Source organism: Acanthochromis polyacanthus, chromosome 10 (genome assembly GCF_021347895.1).
Source record: "Acanthochromis polyacanthus isolate Apoly-LR-REF ecotype Palm Island chromosome 10, KAUST_Apoly_ChrSc, whole genome shotgun sequence".
Taxonomy (NCBI): Eukaryota; Metazoa; Chordata; class Actinopteri; family Pomacentridae; genus Acanthochromis; species Acanthochromis polyacanthus.
In genome coordinates, this window is record NC_067122.1 from 929,710 (window position 1) to 948,867 (window position 19,158).

Genomic DNA, 19,158 nt, shown 5'->3' on the forward strand with positions numbered 1-19,158 from the left:
TTGTGTCTCCATGTTGTTGTTTTGTGTACCTTCATTCATTCTTCTGTACTAGAGAACTATCAATAGATTAATACATAAAATACCTGTGAGGTGAGTTGATAATTAAGGTGTTAACACGTCAGGTCAACATTAATTAAAACCATCCACAAACATAACACACATCTAGAACTTTTAAACACACAAAACCATACAAACCACATGTTTAGTTCTTAGATGGTTTTAGTTTATTCAGATTGAACACATGTAAGAATCAGTTATTTAAACATATTTCTATATATATATATGTACTATATATTTAGCTTTAGTTATGACAACATTCATAATAACCTGAACGTCACGTCTAAGAGCATCTGTAAGACAATTAGTGCAATTTACAGTTAAAGGAAACAACAAAAAACAGCTTCAAAAATATACAGATATCATCTATGGAGTCGCAGAGCAACAGAAGGTCTGGAGGACGTCCAGAGGCACATGAGCATTAGAGGTGAACAACCACCACTGCACCAGCACACACACACGCACACACAGGAACACACACCAGAGGGGCCACGGCGACGCCAACCGGCCCACCGCAGCCTCTGATTGGCTGCAGGCCGACAGCTGACGCTGCCACCACGGAGGCATGACGGACACAGAGAAGCAGAAGAAGTTCACGTCGAAGCAGAACATCCAACGAAAACACAACAGAGAGAGGCAGCGACACGTTCTTCACCGCAGGGATGGACCATCAACCAGAAGGTCCTCAGAAGAACCAGACCATCAACCAGAAGGTCTTCAGAAGAACCAGACCATCAACCAGAAGGTCTTCAGAAGAACCAGACCATCAACCAGAAGGTCCTCAGAAGAACCAGACCATCAACCAGAAGGTCCTCAGAAGAACCAGACCATCAACCAGAAGGTCCTCAGAAGAACCAGACCATCAACCAGAAGGTCCTCAGAAGAATCAGACCATCAACCAGAAGGTCCTCAGAAAAACCAGACCATCAACCAGAAGGTCCTCAGAAAAACCAGACCATCAACCAGAAGGTCCTCAGAAGAACCAGACCATCAACCAGAAGGTCTTCAGAAGAACCAGACCATCAACCAGAAGGTCTTCAGAAGAACCAGACCATCAACCAGAAGGTCTTCAGAAGAACCAGACCATCAACCAGAAGGTCTTCAGAAGAACCAGACCATCAACCAGAAGGTCTTCAGAAGAACCAGACCATCAACCAGAAGGTCCTCAGAAGAACCAGACCAGACAGCTGATTTCCATGTTTTCCTGTCCTGATCCTTCTTTGGCCTTTTACAAACAGAATAAAATACGTTGACTGCGGTTGGCAGCAAAGAAAATGTGGCATTTTTAGGGTTATTTTGACTCTTATTTTCTTCTCAAGTCCAGTCACTGATCCAGGTGAGGGAGGGGATCGTGTGCAGGATCGTCTGTGCTTTCAGTGATCTGAATTCTGAAGAAAAAAGTTTGCTGGTTGAGCATCTTTTGGCTGAAAAACTACAAACTGTGCAAACTTTATAGTTCTGCATCACTTTTCGGATTGATTTCAGTTCATTTCTGTTTAAATCCACTCGTAGAAAAGTCAGACTTCATGCAAAACCAACACAAAGTCCTAAAGATGTCATTTTTATAGCTGGGTTATTCCACCAGATCATCAGATTCCTTCTGCTCAACCATCCCTGATGTGTTCAAATGTTTTTATCTTAAATTCTGGATATTTAAACACCTTTATCACTTCTTTTGCCCGTTGAGCCACTCTCAGCAGGCTTCTATTCTCATGTGAAATTTGAGGCTCTTTGACCAACAATATCTGACAAACTACTGCAGATAAAAACCAGATTTTTTCCTGAATGTCATTAATTTTGTCAGACTCGACAAGTGGATCAGATAGTCTTGATGTGGTGTGAAATGTGAAAAAATTTGAGGTTGTCATTTTTGAGCTCATATTAACAAAAGAACTGAGAGTTCAGGAGTCAACTAGTGATGTTTTATGAACCCCATGTAGCTGCAGGTCACAATAATACAACATTAAACATGAAGACTACTTATAAAGTGAAGTATTTGTTCACAAAAATGAAAAATAAAAAGCTAATTTCAGTACACTTTGATAACCAGTTGAGGAGGTTTGACGAGTTGTTTTATCTCGGTATGTATAAGCTAAAATTTGAAATATATCTTCATAAGAAAATCCTATTTCCTGCTTTAAAAATTCAGACAAATCAGAGGCAGTCGTAGCCTAGCCACTCTAGACCCAGGTCTGAAGACACAAGGGTCTAGGAACTCTCAACAGGGAGGGAGGCGGGCTAAAAGGTTGTCTTTCAAATCACTCTGCAGCAACTGGGTAGGTATACAACCAATCAGTGCAACGAATAGGCTGACGTAGTTCCTAGAGCGCCGGAAATCAGAGGATGCGGTAGTTTGGTGAAGCCTCATTTATACAGTCAATGGGTGAAGCTCAAGTATATTACAGACATGTTAACAGAAAGATTATTCAGAGTCGGTGCTAATGGAGCTCAACGACTGTTGTCGTTTTTGTTGTCGAACCTGGCAGAGAATTAAATTCGTTGCCGTGGGTTGTCTAGTGCGGCTAGGCTAGTAGTTTCCTGTTGTTTCTGTCAGAATCGTCGCGCCTCTGTCGTCACTTAGTTACGCCCGCCTTCTGACTCTACACTTCATGGTGATTGGTCCGGCCAGTTTTAGGAGAATCCAACCTCGAGGCTTATGGAGGGTAACTAGACCCACCCTGGCAGAGAATTAAATTCGTTGCCATGGGTTGTCTAGCGCGGCTAGGCTAAGGCAGTCGAGCAGAAACTCTGAAATTAGATGATTTAAGATGGAATTACTTGGCTGTGCACAGAAAACTACAATCTACAGTCAGACACTGTAAAATACTTTGGCTGTGTTTAAGGATGCTGAGATTCGGCGTCTGTCTCTCCTGCTTGATATTATGACCAAATATTTTGAGAAAATAAAGAGTTTTTGGAAGCATTCCTCCATGATAACCGTGTTTCTGTTTGCAGGACTTTAAAAGTTGACGGTGTTCGATTTTCAAGCTTCAAGAGATGAACTGAAAGCAACGACAGGAAAAAAGTGATGAATCCGTCAGAACAGAGACGTACGTATAGACTTGAAACCTGACAGAATGAGGGAAACACTGCCGTAGAAAGACAACACTCAGCTTTAGGCGGAAGCAGAACTACAGTACTTCATGCATGTAACGACCACTGACAGCGTTTCACCGTTAAACGACTAACAGCTACCGTCAGCAAACAGCATCAACCAGAAACACGACCGCCGGAGCGCAAAACGTAACAGCTGACGCCACCGACGGACCAGCAATGGATCACAGGTTTATTCAAAGCCACAAACACACGCTGTTAATTCTGATAAACCTCCCTCTGCAGCGCCCCCTGCTGTGTGGACGGGTCTACAGTCTATTTATGAGAAACATGTTGTGTATTTACTCAAAGTAAAGCTCGGAATTATAAGCAGCTTATAAACTACAAATAAGTTAAAGTTTAGAAGAACCGCTGTTGTTTTTTAATGAGTAAAACTATCTTCTCTGCTTTTATTATAGTAAAATATCATAAAATATCTGAAATGTGAACTGAGTTTTATATCATTTCTGTAATATTTTATGGTCTAGATTTTAGTGTCAGAGTGGTGTAACCCACAACCAAGATACAGCGTTACAGAGGGATGTTAGACCATTCTGGAAAACATGAAACTTTGAACCAAAAAACTACAGAAAGTGTGTCAGACCACTTCCAAACCCTTCAAATAAAGGAGTGTAAAGTCGGGTGGTGAGCAGAAAGTGGTTCAATGAAGCATTTAGAAATAATTCACCAACATTAGAGTTTCCTTGAGTTTGAGGCTTTGAACAACTGGATCTTTGACTCTTAAGTAAAGCACAAAACTACTACAGACTGTCGTCGTCTAGCACCAAAAAACATCCAAAATAAAACCAGTTAATGCAGATTTTAAAAACAACACAGTCAGCAGTTCAAATACTGTTGAGGCTACATGGAGAGCTGGAACTTTCAGCACGACTTTCTGCTGCACTTCATCGCTGTCCCTTTAACTTCTGGGAATGTAGACGAAGTTCAGAAAATCCTTCCAGTTAGAGGCGACTGAGAAACAAACTGGCAGCTGGAGCTCATCTCCGATTCTGTCCTTTAAGGTTTTTTTAGGAGCAAAAAGGTCACCAAAATGAGGAAAACATGATAGCAGCTCATGTCGCTTTACACTAATTCATCTGAAACTGTGGCAGCTAAAATAAGTTTGGGTTTGATGCAGGATTTGCAGTTTTACGCTGTCAAACAACACAGTCACGAATTAATCTAAAAAAATGCATGTTTTAGAATTTCAGATGGCACATTGTGCAAAGGCCTAAAATATCACAGAATCACTGCTTTATACCCGACATCACCTGTTTCACTGACAACCAATTTTTACCCTCAACTGTAAAACATTTCTTCACTGACATGAAATCGACATTTTCCTCCCAATATCCTTATTTAATACATGTGAATTACCATAAGTTAAAAATAACTAATTACCAGTCCAACAACAATTTCAGTTTGGCGTGCTAGTTAGCTAATTTGGCAATGAGCCTGTTAAGCTAGCGCCAAGCTAGGTTTTTGATATTTGTTGGTAACTGTACAAAAAAATGGTTTTGTTTTGGTGTTACAGCGTCCTAGTAAACTGGCTAACTAGATCATCAAGGCATTGCTAGTTGATTTAAGCTAGCTATATAGCTAGTTTTTTGTAGCTACTAGCCAGCTACTCTGGAGCTACCTGTAATCATACTACACAATATGTCTTAGTTACATCCTAATTTCGACTTAATTTTCTTTACTAATTAAATTTGGTTTTAATTTGTCATCTGGCTTGCTTTTACATTAGCTAACTAGCTCGTCTAGCTGTTGCTATCTTAGTTTAGCTTGGGTTTGATGTGTGTAATCACAGTGCCATAATGACAACAATGCAGTTTGTGAGTAAACTGATTTACTTGGATTGCATATATTTTTAAAATTTGTGATCTAAAAAGAAAAAGAAAGCTTTCTTTTAATTTAGTTACTTTAGCGTTCTTTTCAACTAGCTACCTGGCTTGTGAAGCTAGTAATGTTGGTAATTCTGTTTAGCATGAGCTAGTGATGTAGTTAGCTTTCTAGCTAGTATCTGGTGCTACATGCTAAAGCAGTCTCACTGGGCCACATTTGTAAGTTTATACCATCCAATTCTTTAACTAAAATTAATATTTTTAGTTTCAATTTCTGTTCACCAAGCTCGTACTAAGCTAGTTTTCTAGCTTTATGTTTCCATTGTTGCCTGTGATCACAGTGACACAACTGCAGTAAGAACCTCTGATTTTTGTCGGAATTATCAACTAAAGTAGTAACTGAACATTTAAACCCTATTACAATACAAAGTAAGTTTTATTTGCTCAGTTCAGCTTGATATTATACTAGCTAACTAGCTTGCCAAGCTAATAATATTGCTAGTTTAGTACCTGGTGCTATCTGTAATTACATCTGACAGTGACAAGAACCAACCCAAGAACACATTATCATATTTCTTCTTTTAAAATGTAGTTTTGGTAAACTTAGCATCCAGCTCACAAAGCTATCACTGAGCTAGGTTTCTAGCTTTATGTTTCAGCTGTTACCTGTTAGCACATCGACACAACTGCAGTAGCATGTTGTGATTTTTGTAGCAATGAATAACTGAAAGAAAATGTAAACCCCTTGGCTGCAGAGCTTTCTAGTAAGCTAGCTAATTAGCATGTCAAGCTATTGCTACTTCAGCTGAGCTAGTAATGTAGCTAGTTTCAAGTAACACATTTTGTTCCCCTATTTCAGTAAAATGAACACCATAATTTATGCATTTTTTCCAATTTGAATTCATATTTAGCAATTAAGAGTTGTTTTTACACGTTAGCACGCTAGCTGAAAATCAGCTATAAAGCTTGTAGAGTTAACAATGTCGTGAGAAGTTTCAGTGTTTGGAGAAATAGTTCAGATTATTTCTAACGAGCCTCGGTGTGTTCTTCAGGAGCTACTAGCAGTTAGCTTCAGCTCTTAAATCCAGTATTTACAGTATTACAGCCTCCATTATTACTGATTCCTCTTAGCTTCTCCTTGCAAGAACGCCTTCATTAACTAGTACTAATAAAATGCACTTATTCAATAACAACAGCAGATAACTGCTGTTAGAGAAGGCAGAAAAAGTCAAATGTCCCAGCTGTGAAAAATAACTGAAAACAGTGTGAAGCTGAAGCACAATTTGTCATTAAAAAGGAGATTTTAACCTTAAAAATTAAGGAAGTATCATCTGTTTCCGTATATTTACCTATTATCCTGCACTTCTTATGAGAAGTTTGGGCTGAAATGTCCATTCGGGGCAAGTTCATCTCTTTATTTCAGATATTAACAGGCAGATTATGTTGAAAAAAATCCTGAAAATTGTATATGTACTGAATATTTCATGATTTTAGTAAATTGCTCTCTTTGTGCCGATTGAAACATCATTATTAAATGCTAATTTGGTCAGTTTTGACACATTATTCCTAAATAATTTGCAGCTTCTCTTTCTTTATTTTCTAGTTTTTGTAGTTTATATTATAAAACTAGAACAGAATAAATTTACTTTTTCAGTTGTTAATGTTATTGCAAGATAAAAAGAAAATGTAAAATTGGTTGATGAAACAGGATTAAAATGCTAAAGTGGAGCCTGCTTTAAGCTCTGCAGACACCGAATACAGCGGGCTGTGTAGAAAAACAAACTGTGCTCCAGCCTTCAGTCACTCAGCTCAGACTGATCTGACTTTCAGCGGTCACTGTGGTTTCACACGAACAGAGGCACCTTGTTTGAGTTTGTTCGCTCATTAGCTCCAGGGAGCTTCAACGCAACGCGACTGATGTCTTCTGATGTTTGTGAAACCGACGTGGCCAAAGGATTTCACACGAGAAGAAGAAGAAGAAGAAGAAGAAGAAGGCAGTTCCCAGGAGATCTCTGGTTCAGATAAACATCAGCAGCTTCTTTACAAACTGCCCATCAGTTCATCAGAAGAGCTTCACCGTTTAGTTTCTTCATATTTTCTGGTGACCGACACTGAGGTCATAATCATTCTATAGTTGCACATGAATTTTCACATCTAAAGTTCTAAGAACACACCAGGTGACACTGAGTTACTGCTACTTACGGCACATCTACAGTCACATCTGGACAGAAATTTAACAACCTCCGTTAAATACTTCTCTGGGTTTTTTCCAGCTCAAAGCTTATTCATACTGAGAAACTGTAAAACTCAACATTAAATCTTCCCAATCTCTGCAGACGAAGCTGCTGTGAATGGATGAAGTACTTGTTAATGTTGGAGGTATAAAAGTATGTGTTAGGAGTGGAATATTAACCTCGGTTATTGAGATTTCTGTAACTGTTGAGCGCTTGGAGAGCAGGAATGAAATGCAAACCCGGCTTGTGTTGATCCAAGACTCCCTCCCACTGCTAAAAGGGAAACCTCATAGTCCAGTCTGTGGCCCGTTAGCGTCGCTACAAAGCTACATGAGTGAATTCACAGCTGGCTGCTGCCACCAAAGTGGCCTCCCAGGTGCAGCAGGAAGCAGGTAAAGGCAGGACACGGATGCTGTGAGGCGGTCAGTGTCCTCCGTCTCTGGAAGAAGGACTCTCTGAGCGTCCGTCCCTCATGTTGGCCGAGGACTTCTTCTGCTTCTGCTTGGACTTCCTCAGCATCCGAACCTCCAGACAGAAGAAGACAGAGAGTAAAACTAAACCAACAGATAACTGCAGTGTTTCTAAACTGAGCAGCAGGCGAACAGTCAAAAATAAATACTTTAGAAAGACGATTGAAAATTCAGGCCCCAAAATGGAACTCAAAGCAAAGTATGTGATAAACTAAAAGTACTGACAGTAAGGTGAGTACAGGACTACAGGTGCCCTGCAGGGACAAACAGAACCAACCTTGGGTCCAGCAGCAGAGATGATGATGTGAGCCGGCGGCTGGATCCACGGCTCCCCGTCCACCTGCACAGGTATGGGTTTGCTTACCGTCAGCCTGATGTAGTTCCCTGAGCAATACGAATCCCTGAGCGCAGGCCGCTCTGCACCTGACCCTGCACACACACACACACGCACACACACACAGACGGTTGAGAGCTCTGATGGAGTCTGCTGAGGCCTTTGAGTGAAGCTCTTCTCACCATGTGGACGACCCCGGTGACCCCGACCACCTCCAGCAGCCCGTCATCGATGCTCGGCTTCCCAAAGCGACCGTCGACCTCTGACCCCAGAGATCTGCACCGGCACCCCAACTACACACACACACACACACACACACACACACTGTGCTGTTCAGACTTGTCCAACTAAGAAAGTCTTTCTTTTTTTAAATGTCAGAAAAATACCTCTAACATTGTATGTTTGTTTCTTGTTTTTGTCATTTTGTGTTTTTTTGTCTTGCTTATGTTGTTTGTTCATTTTTTGTTGCTTAGTAACTTCTTTTTGTCGGGTTTTTTGTTGGTAGTGTCTACAGATACGGACCCGTAGCCGTAGCCTGTGGCCTACGGATACGGCTAATGAGCCGGCTGATGAACGCGCTTTGTGATTGGCTGGTAATCCGACGTACATAAATATTAATGAGCCGTCTTGTTAATCCGAGTGATGAAAGCGCTTCCGTGATTCGAGGTGAATCTGCGTGCCGAGCCTGTCATGACAGTCATCTGCTGTTCTCTTTTCTATCATGCATAATGTCTTATAAATATCATTATCTGACTTTTTTCACGGACAGCGATTTGGGGGTTGAAATCAGCACTACTATTAAAATAGCAAAACTTTTTATTCACGTGACCCTGTTCTAATAAAGCACAAACAGCAAACAAAACAATGGCGGAACTAACAGCCAGCAACTACAAGTATTTTTTTACCTTCAAAAGTAGCGACAGACTATTACATATTAACAACCTAAACAAAACCCTGACGTATTTTCTACGTCTGTCAACACAGACCCCTGTCACAGTCACTTTAATGTTAGCAGGACTCTGTTGAATGGCTAAGTTACATCACCACAAACAAATCTCACAATATCACAGTAAATCGAGTTTGTGGGGTTTTTTTAATTCATGCCGAATTAAAGAGCTGCTCCTCACCATTCACGAATGTTTGTTTCATATTCGACATCCTTAACTTTATCTTGTAAATTAGCGTCCGAAATTAAATGGGAACATTTGCAATGGAGTTCGTCAGCCGCTTCCACCACTGAACGCGGTAAACTAATTAATAGGAACTGGACTTCAAACAATTTATACACGGCCTCTAAAAGCGTAAAAACTGCAATGTCTAAAGTGTGAGAGGAGACGGTGTATTTTTGGTTAAATTATACAATGTTCGCCGTCAAAGTCATTCATATAAACTGCCTGTAATGTGCAGCAAATAGTAGTTAACCGGCGCCAGCTCTTCAGTGACCTTAACGGGTCCGTACCTCTAGTACAGATGCTACAGGTACGGGTCTGTACCTGTAGCATCAACCTATAATATTATCAATAAATTCCAACAATTGGAACAACTTTGTTCCCAAAACATAATATTAGAAGAAAATAACAAAAAAATGCAGTACTTTCACAACAGAATTTGGTAAGAATAACAAAATGACACCAAACTCTTTTGATGTTTTTTTTAATATGAAACTTAATATAGTTCTCAGGAGTTGTGTACTGTATGTAAGTGACAATTTTGTGGTATTTTCTAAGATTCACAAGCGTCATGGTACTTGTGTCCAAACTTATGGCCATGGCTGTAATAAAATGGTTTATATAAGATTTACAGTGAGAAATTAAACAGCATTAATATGTTTGAAGGATCATTGCAATTTTACATCCACAGTTTCTGTTTTTAATTCAATGGTAAACACCTAACAAAGGCAAACTTCTGGTTTTTCTGACTTTTAATCAAATGAGATTATGATTGACTGTGTGTGTGTGTGTGTGTGTGTGTGTGTGTGTGTGTGTGTGTGTGTGTGTGTGTGTGTGTGTGTGTGTGTGTGTGTGTGTGTGCTACCTGGGGATGTTGAGGAAGATCAGCCCCTCTATGTTGGGTAAAGGAACGTTCTGAGCGTCCACCTGAAGCTGCAGCTCCTTGTGCAGACTCCTGGTGTGGCTGATCTTCTGCAGGCCGACCTTCACATAAACACCTTTGTTGTGGAACCTGTGAGGGGCAGAGGGCAGAGGGGCTGATGGGAAATGTAGTCCTCACTGAAGGAAATGTGCCTTTAAAAAAAAATCCAGACTCCTTTTTGAAAAGCATCAACCAAGACAACTGAAGAATGATTAATTTAATTTATGGTTTGATGTCTGCCGTGTGCACTGGAGCCACCAGACTGCTACAAAGAACACAAAACAACCAAAAGAGACACAAAACAGACACACGGAGACACAAAACACCCACAAAGAGACACAAAACACCCACAAAGAGACACAAAACAACCACAAAGAGACAGAAAACAACCACAAAGAGACAGAAAACAACCACAAAGAGACAGAAAACAATGAAAAGAGAGGTGCACAAATGCAAACAGCTGCACAAACACTCAACCTGTCAGCTGTTGTGTTTGTTCCAATAGGGACAGTAAATGGACCCTGACAGGACGCTGTCACACAGTATTTCTGTTCTAGATGTCTGCACTGTTAGCATAAAGCGGCTAAAGAAGTGTTAGCTGGTGTTGCTTTGGTCTGTTTCTGTTTTTACCACCAGCATATTTACACTCATGTTAAACCTGTGAAGCAGCCGCTAAATGACAGCAAACGTTGGCGTCTTCCTGCAGCGTCGGTGGTGTTTCCGGATGAACACAGTTTAAACTCCACTGGCTGCACCTTCAGCTCACTACTGCCCCCCCACATGCTGTGAGTCATGGACAGGTTCTGGAATAAACTCAGGTGTAGAGCGTCACCTGCTGGTGAATTTGTCAGGTTCGTCCTCTCGGGCGAGGTGGAAGTCGAGGCTGAGCTCTGCGTCGATGCCGATACCGAAGTAGTTGTTCATCTGGACGATCTAAGAGAAAGAAAGACATCGAGAGGATTCCTGTGATGTTTTCATCCGTTACATTTACACCAGATATCTACCAGGAGAGTCAAACTGATCCCAGTCCAGGTTCCACATTCAGCCCAGTTTGATCTCCAGAGGACCAGTCAAACCACAGCATAACAACCTAGAAATAAATCACCACAACTCCTGATGGTTCTTCTGTTTTAGAGCAAAGAAGTACATTCTGAAAATGCTCACATTTAAGGAAATAACTTTTTACAAAACATCATGAACAACCAGACATTTATGAAGAAAAATAAATTCAGTTTGACCAAAAACAAATTCACCCTAACCCTAACCTAACATCCATCCTCAGTTTATCATTTCCTCATCACAGCTTCCAGATCACAGAGTGTCTACAAAGACACACAACATTTAGACACCTGGAGCTGAACCACACAGGATCTTACTATATGATCAAACAAGAAAAGTCAGACAAAAAACAACAAAAACATGACAAAATATTACAAAAATGAGACACAAAATGACAAAAGCCAGAAACAAAGTGACAAACAATGAGACAAAAAGTTACAAAGCAACAAAAACATGGACAAATGACAAAAAATTACACAAATGACACAAATGAGACAAAAAACTATGAATAAAGCAAAACACAAAATGAGAAAACAGAAGAAAAACTAAAAAAACATGACAGACAAAAAAAAGACAAAATATTACAAATAAGACACAAAACGACAACAGAACAATGAAATAAATAAAACCTGCAGGCTGACGAATGAATAATTAATAACCTTATAACATACAGTTTACTGTCTATAATCATAAACGGAGAAGTTTTTGTTTGTTTGCATTCAGAACAAATAATAAATACAGTCAGAGAACCAGAGTTTAACTTTAGGTAACATTCATTCAGTGTTTCAGCTTTTAGACAAAAAACACAAGCAACACAAAAACAACACAAAATGACACCAAACTTCACATAAAACAACAAAAAGGAGGCAGAAAATGAGCACAAAGAGACAAAATGTGTCACAGATGAACAAAACGACCAAAACAAGACACAAAACAAAACATGACAAAAACATCGACAGACACAAAAACACACACATGAGACACGAAATGACCAAAACAAGGCAAAGAATGAGACAAAACAGCAAAAAACAAGACAAAAACATGAAACACAAAACAACAAGAGGCTCGTCAGAGTAAAACCAAACTACTGGATGAATAGATAACGTCAGCATGGCTCAGAAACAGAACAGAGCCAGTCGTAAACTAAACATTAATTTGTCCTGAGCCTTTCCATATCTGATGAATCTAAAGAACATTCTGGTATGTTCCAGATTCTAGTTCGTTTAAATGAAAACAGGAGTAGAGATATTGTTGGACACTTTAAGCTGCATCACTAACCAGCTGTTTGTAACACATATGGATGTGCCCCATTTTAATCTTTATAAGTCCAGGTCTCCCTCCAAAAAGATCTTTTTTTTCATGGGACTTCCTGGTTGAATTCATACTAATGTTGGCATTTCTGTGTATATTCTGGTGCACCAGATGTTGTCATTATTTCCAGAAGAGCTTCAATAAAAGAAACAGAATGTATGATTGTTTACTTATATAAAAAATAAAAAAATATATAGAAGATTGAAAGACTTTGCACATGGTTCAATGATTCCATCACAGACAGTTCAGGTACAGGAGTCACTGGAAACCCAAGACTGTTATGACACTTTATCTCATCTTATCTCATCTTATCTCTTTTGTTTGTTTGTTTTATTTCATTCATTTGTAAAATAAAAAATGTTTCATGTACAACAGTCACCAAACACGAATGAAAGGGAGCAGAAAGAAGACAAGTTTTCTTATATTGTCTTCTATTGGCTTGTCTCTAATCTGATCTTATTTTATCCTCTTATCTCATCATATCGTATCTCATCTTATCTGTTATCACATTATTTATCTTGTTCTATCTCATCATATCTCATCTCATACGGTCTTATTCTATCATCTCATTTTATCTGATCTCATCTCATTCAGTCTTCTCTTATCTTGTCCTATCTCATCTTATCCTGTCTCATCTCATCTCATCTCATCTCATCTCATCTCATCTCCACCTTAAAATGAGACCACGTAGACTGACCCGTTCCTTCGGTGTAACTACAGTAAAGATTTGTAAAACCGTTCCTAGTAGAACTCTTCGCTCTCAAACTGCAGGCTTACTTGTTGTTCCTAGAATTTCTAAAAGTAGAATGGGAGCAGAGCCTTCAGTTATCAGCTCCTCTCCTGTGGAACCTGCTCCCAGTTTGGGTTCTGGAGGCAGACACCCTCTCTATTTTAAGACCAGGCTTAAAGCGTTCCTTTTTGACAAATCTTATAGTTGGGGCTGACTGGGTGACCCACAGAGGTTCGGCTTGTGTCTTCATTGCACAGCTGACTCCCTCTTGGACGTCCCTTCGTTCTGCCTCTAGTCATGCTGCTATAGGCCTATAGGCTGCTGGGGGACTTTTCTTGACGCACTGAGCCCTTCTCTATCTACCTTTACATTTAATATGTATACCATTATTGCAGTACATTCACTCTGTTTCCCCTGTGCTATTTCTCTGAGTGTCCCTGGTCCCAGAGCTGGATGCTTCAGATCTGCGGTCGATGTTCCACCAGCTGGTCCAGTCTCCACCATGTCCACTGTGGGATGCTGCTGCTGACCTTCCACCAGCCCTCTGCTTCCAACTCCCTTTTTTCAACTCTGCATCGCCTTCAATATACTGTTATGCTAACTTACATACTGTTTGAATTTTACTGCTAGCTATATATGGAGTATGTTTAATGTCAGAGCCGTACATCATCAGAGTAAACTATCAGTCAGTTTTCAATGTTAGCTTATACTTTGTCTGTGTCACATATCCTGTCATGCATGTATTCAAATGTGTGTTGTGTTTTCCTTGCTTTCTCACCCCTCCCTCTTCTCCCATCCCTCCCCCTTGCCCTCTTCTGTTCTTCTCAACCCGCCCGGCCAGCAGGCAGATGGGTCCCCCCTATTTAGAGCCGGGTTCTGCTCGAGGTTTCTTCCCTGTTAAAAGGGTGTTTTTCCTTGCCACTGTCGCCTTTGGGCTTGCTCTGGGGGTCAGGCATATGGGTTCTGTAAAGCGTCTTGAGACGATTTGACTGTAATTGACGCTATATAAATAAAATTGAATTGAATTGAATTGAATTGAAAAGCTGGAGTGTCCAGACCTTGGGCGGCTCCAGGAATCCGTTGTCCTTCCCGTCCTCAGAGATGTCCTGAGCGTCCAGCAGGATGGTCCAGCGGTCCATCAGAACCTCGTCGGCCTCGTCCACGGACACCAGGATGTGGTGAGGATCCTCTCCGCTGTAGCCGGTTCCCCATCGCAGGATACGAGCCAGGTCGTTACCTGAGGGGATGAGACGATGAGACGATGAGACGATGAGACGATGGACCAGCGAGAACAGATACGTGAGCACGTGGACGGACAGGACAGTCACCTGTTCCCAGCGGGACGATGCCGATCGGCGGCTCCCGACACGCCAGCTTGTGTCTGACGGCCTCCAGGACTCCCAGAACCCAGCCGACCGTCCGTCGCCGCCGCAGACCAGAACCCGGAACCGAGGAACCTCCCTGAAGGTGTGGAGGCTGCAGAGAAAACATGATTTACTCAACTTACTGGGTCGAGGAACCAGAACTGTGGACGTTTATCATGGATTTTACATCCACTAGTTGTCTCGTTTTAGGTATGTTTGTCAGTTTTGCTTCTGTTTGTAGTAGATTTGCATCTATTTTTATTCATTTTAATTCAGTTTTTTAATAGTTTTACATCTACTTCCTGTCGTTTCGCATTGTTGTCATTTTGCACGTGTTTGTCGTTTTTCATCTATTTTTCTTAATTTTGTATTTGTCACAATTTTGTATTTTTTACAGCAGTCTATAGCATCCAGTTGTATTCATTTCACTGTTTTTTATAGTTTTGCAGCTACATCTGGTAATTTAGCATTTCTTCAATCATTTTTGCATCTATTTGCTTGTGTTTGTAGGGCTTTGCATCTGCTTTTATTCACCTTGAATCCATTTTTTAAAAAAGTTTTATGTTCTTGTCAGAATGTTGCATCTATTTCTGGTTATTTTGCCTTTAACCATTTTTAGATCTATTTGTGGTTGTTTTTCATCCATTTTTATTAGTTTTTCTTGTCATAACATGCTGGTTGACATTTTGCATTTCCGTGACATAATTTTGCATCTTCTTTGTTTATTGTTTGTTTATTTATTTCACAATGTTACACAAGTGAGTTTCTCCATTTGTGAGATCAGTGGAGTCTTTTCTATGACACATTTTTACACCCTGAAGTAGGGGTGCAGTATCATTATCATTTTGCATCTATTATTAGCTGTTTTGTGTCTGTTTTATTTATTTCAATCATTGTTTGTATCGTTTCCCATGTTCTGGTCATAGTTTTGCATCTATTTCTGGTTATTTCTACAATCATTTTCCATTTATTTGTAGTTGTTTTGCAGCTATTTTGGCTAGTTTTGTTAATTTTGCATGTGTTTGTCGCTGCATTGTGTGTTTGTTCTTTATTTGTTTTTGTCATATCTTATCACCAGTTTATAATCATTTGTCATCTATTGGTCTCTTTCATTTGTTCATAATCTTTTCCATCTGTTTTCATTTATTTTGCATTGATTGTTGTTTTTTGCATCTATGTCATAATTTTATCTTTATTAGTTCTTCTGCATCTGTTTTTATTCAGATCAGTTTTCTTCATAGTTCTGTATGTTCTTGTCAGAATACTGAATCTATTTCTTGTCATTTTGAGCAAATATTTGTAATTTTTTTCAGTCTCTCTTTATTAGGTTTGCATGTAGTTGTCATAACATTTCTTATGTTTGCTGTCATTTTGCATCTATTTGTCACAGTTTTGCACCTATTTTTATTCATTTTACATTGTTTTCTTTCAGTTTTGCATCTACTTTTGATAATTTAGCATTTCCAGAATCATTTTGCACGCGTTTGCATTTGTTCTGATCTACTTTTCTTCATTTTCTATTTAAAAAATCCATCTGTTTGTTGTTATTTTGCATTAGATTGTTGTTTTTTGCATGTCTTTGTGCGTCCCTCTGAGGTTGTTTGTGTCTCTCGTCGCTAATCTGCAGCTGTTTGTTGTTGTTGTTGTTGTTGTTGTTGTTGTTGTTGTCCTCACCCAGCCAGCGGCCCTCCGTTAGAAATGTCAAAGACCTGGTGAGGGTTGAGGATCTTCCTGAAGCTGTAGAGGAGCTCTCTGCCCTTCAGGCCGCCGCTCTTCGGGTTGACGAACACCAGCAGTGGACAAACGTCGGCTCCCAGCCGGTCGCACTGCAGGACGGCAGAAAGAAGCAGTCATCCTTTTCACGTTCTACAACTCCACCAAACAACACATGTGAGCGTCCGTTACCAGGATCTCCGGGACCACCAGCGAGCTCAGCGGCTTGTCGCTGACGGACGTGTCTTTAGCCAGCATGTAGATCCTCTCTGCCTCGGAGAAGCAGGAGATCTGCAGCGCCGCGGCTCCTGAACACACATGGACGTTATTTGACCCCAGCTCACACCGCTGAGCTTTTATTTTAGGCTCTTTATCGAGGTCAAAATGCTCATCTGTCCATAATAATCATTTTCTATTCGTCTGTAATGTTTTTGTCATGATTTTGCATCACATTCGTAAGCAGCAGCATCCCATAAACTGTGGTGGTTTCCGTGGCGACCGCCTCACCTTGACTGCCGTAGACGTGGCTGACGGAAACCAGGTGACCTGCAGAGACGATGGGAGTTTTTATTCAACCAACAAACAAACCTGCAGCTGATCTAGAAACACATTTAATCATTAATAAAGAGGAAATAAATCAGACTGAGCTGCCAGACAACAAAACAACAACAAAAAGCAGAATAAGTTTGGTCACAGACATTTCATTCCTTATAGTTCGTTAAACACTGTGGGCTCCTTCTACTGCGTTTCTGTTTTCAGAACTTTTTAAAAATTTAGTTTTTCTGCAGTTATTTTTGTATTTCTACATATTTATTTTTTAGCATTTCTACAATTATTTTTGTATTTTTTTCCATATTTGTTTTTATGCATTTCTAGTTATTTATGCGTTTTTATTACGTATTTATTTTTAAAACATTTCTGTAGTTATTTTTGCTTTTCAACATATTTTTTTTTATTTCTACGGTTACTTTTATATTTTTACATATTTATTTTTATGCATTTCAAATGTTATTTTTTCTGTTAATATTATTAATTATATATTAATTTACTTTTTAATGCAGTTCTTTTTTATTGTATTTAAACATTCTTTTATTTATGTATCTACATCATTTATTTATTTATGTCTCGCTAAATTGTCTATGTAATACTTTTCTACTTTTATTTTACATTTCTACATTTCATTTTACTGTATTTGGACATTTTATTTTACTTTATTTGGACATTTTATTTTACTTTATTTCTACATATATATTCACAGATTTCCAAACTTATTTACATATCTCAGTTTTTGTTTTATTTTTTACACTAAAAATGTCATAGGATGAAAAAACGGCCAACGAATGTAAAAATGAATGAGTTTGGTCATAAAATGTGATTAATTTCTAGACATCAACCAGGAGGTGACTGACTCTTGATGTCGAGGTTCTCCTGAATCAGCTGGACGTACTCCTCTTTGGCCAGCAGGGGGGGCAGTCCTCCGACCAGCAGGCCGACCTGCACCGTCCGGTTCCGGTTCTGAACCACGTAGAACCTGGTCTGGTTCATCTGCCGCAGAGACACCTGACGGAGCACAGTTACAGTTTATTTCCTTATTCATCATGACTGTGCTTCTGTTTGCAGTAATTTTACATTTACTCAGTTGTTTTGTGTCTGTTTATCATTTGTGTCGTAAGTTTGAACCTTTTTTCAGTTGTTTTGCAGTCATTTTTATCCATTTTGCATCACTTTTTGTTAGCTTTGCTTCCATTTGTGGTAGTTTGTGTCCATAAATGGCACAAAATCACCCACAAATATTCAGATTACGTTCAAGTTTTTTGCCTGAGATTGACTCTCTGCTCAAGTCGCTGTTAAAGACAAAATCCCTCAAAATCCACAAATAAAACAACTAAAACGGATCATCTGATGGTGAAAAGTGGGCAGGTTAGTCGTGTTTTTGTCGTCTCACCTTCCTGATCTCCTGCAGTTTGTCCACAATCTTCTCGTGAGGCGTCAGAGTTTGTCTCTGAACTGAAGAACAAACGGAAAAAGCACAGAAACTTATCAGCTGCTGCAGGATTCAGGTTCTTTAGACAGAAAAACATTCAGACGTTTTGTTCTCACCCTGTTTGCTGCTCATGAGAACCTCCAGCAGACTGAAGTTTGACGCATCTTCATCCTGAAACAAACAAACAAACATCTGGTTTACCTGTTTTACCGTCTGTTTGGGTGTTTACCGTCTGTTCGGGTGTTTACCGTCTGTTCGGGTGTTTTATCGCCTGTTCGGGTGTTTTATCGTCTGTTCGGGTGTTTTATCGCCTGTTCGGGTGTTTGACCGCCTGTTCGGGTGTTTGACCGCCTGTTCGGGTGCTTGACCGCCTGTTCGGGTGTTTTACCGTCTGTTCGGGTGTTTTACCGCCTGTTCGGGTGTTTACCGTCTGTTCGGGTGTTTTACCGTCTGTTCGGGTGTTTTATTGTCTGTTCGGGTGTTTTACCAGCTGTTCGGGTGTTTTACCGCCTGTTCGGGTGTTTTACCGCCTGTTCGGGTGTTTTACCGTCTGTTCGGGTGTTTTACCGTCTGTTCGGGTGTTTTACCGTCTGTTCGGGTGTTTTACCGGCTGTTCGGGTGTTTTATTGTCTGTTCGGGTGTTTTACCGGCTGTTCGGGTGTTTTACCGCCTGTTCGGGTGTTTTACCGCCTGTTCGGGTGTTTACCGTCTGTTCGGGTGTTTTACCGTCTGTTCGGGTGTTTAATTGTCTGTTCGGGTGTTTTACCGGCTGTTCGGGTGTTTTACCGGCTGTTCGGGTGTTTTATTGTCTGTTCGGGTGTTTTACCGGCTGTTCGGGTGTTTTACCGTCTGTTCGGGTGTTTTACCGCCTGTT

General features: G+C 40.1%; 1 protein-coding gene across 1 annotated transcript in view; it reads right to left on the reverse strand.

Annotated features, from left to right (window-relative positions):
- Positions 1–201: 201 nt before the first annotated feature.
- The window catches only part of LOC110963495 (diacylglycerol kinase theta), a 37,852-nt gene continuing 18,895 nt past the window's right edge, over positions 202–19,158 (reverse strand). Inside the window, 16 exon segments of the mRNA XM_022211881.2 lie at positions 202–7,753; positions 7,976–8,085; positions 8,088–8,127; positions 8,215–8,297; positions 8,300–8,325; positions 10,067–10,213; positions 10,956–11,056; positions 14,282–14,460; positions 14,552–14,641; positions 14,644–14,699; positions 16,262–16,413; positions 16,493–16,608; positions 16,808–16,846; positions 17,710–17,860; positions 18,246–18,307; positions 18,401–18,455. Coding sequence (XP_022067573.2) covers positions 7,652–7,753; positions 7,976–8,085; positions 8,088–8,127; positions 8,215–8,297; positions 8,300–8,325; positions 10,067–10,213; positions 10,956–11,056; positions 14,282–14,460; positions 14,552–14,641; positions 14,644–14,699; positions 16,262–16,413; positions 16,493–16,608; positions 16,808–16,846; positions 17,710–17,860; positions 18,246–18,307; positions 18,401–18,455 — 1,509 coding nt within the window. The 3' untranslated portion in view covers positions 202–7,651.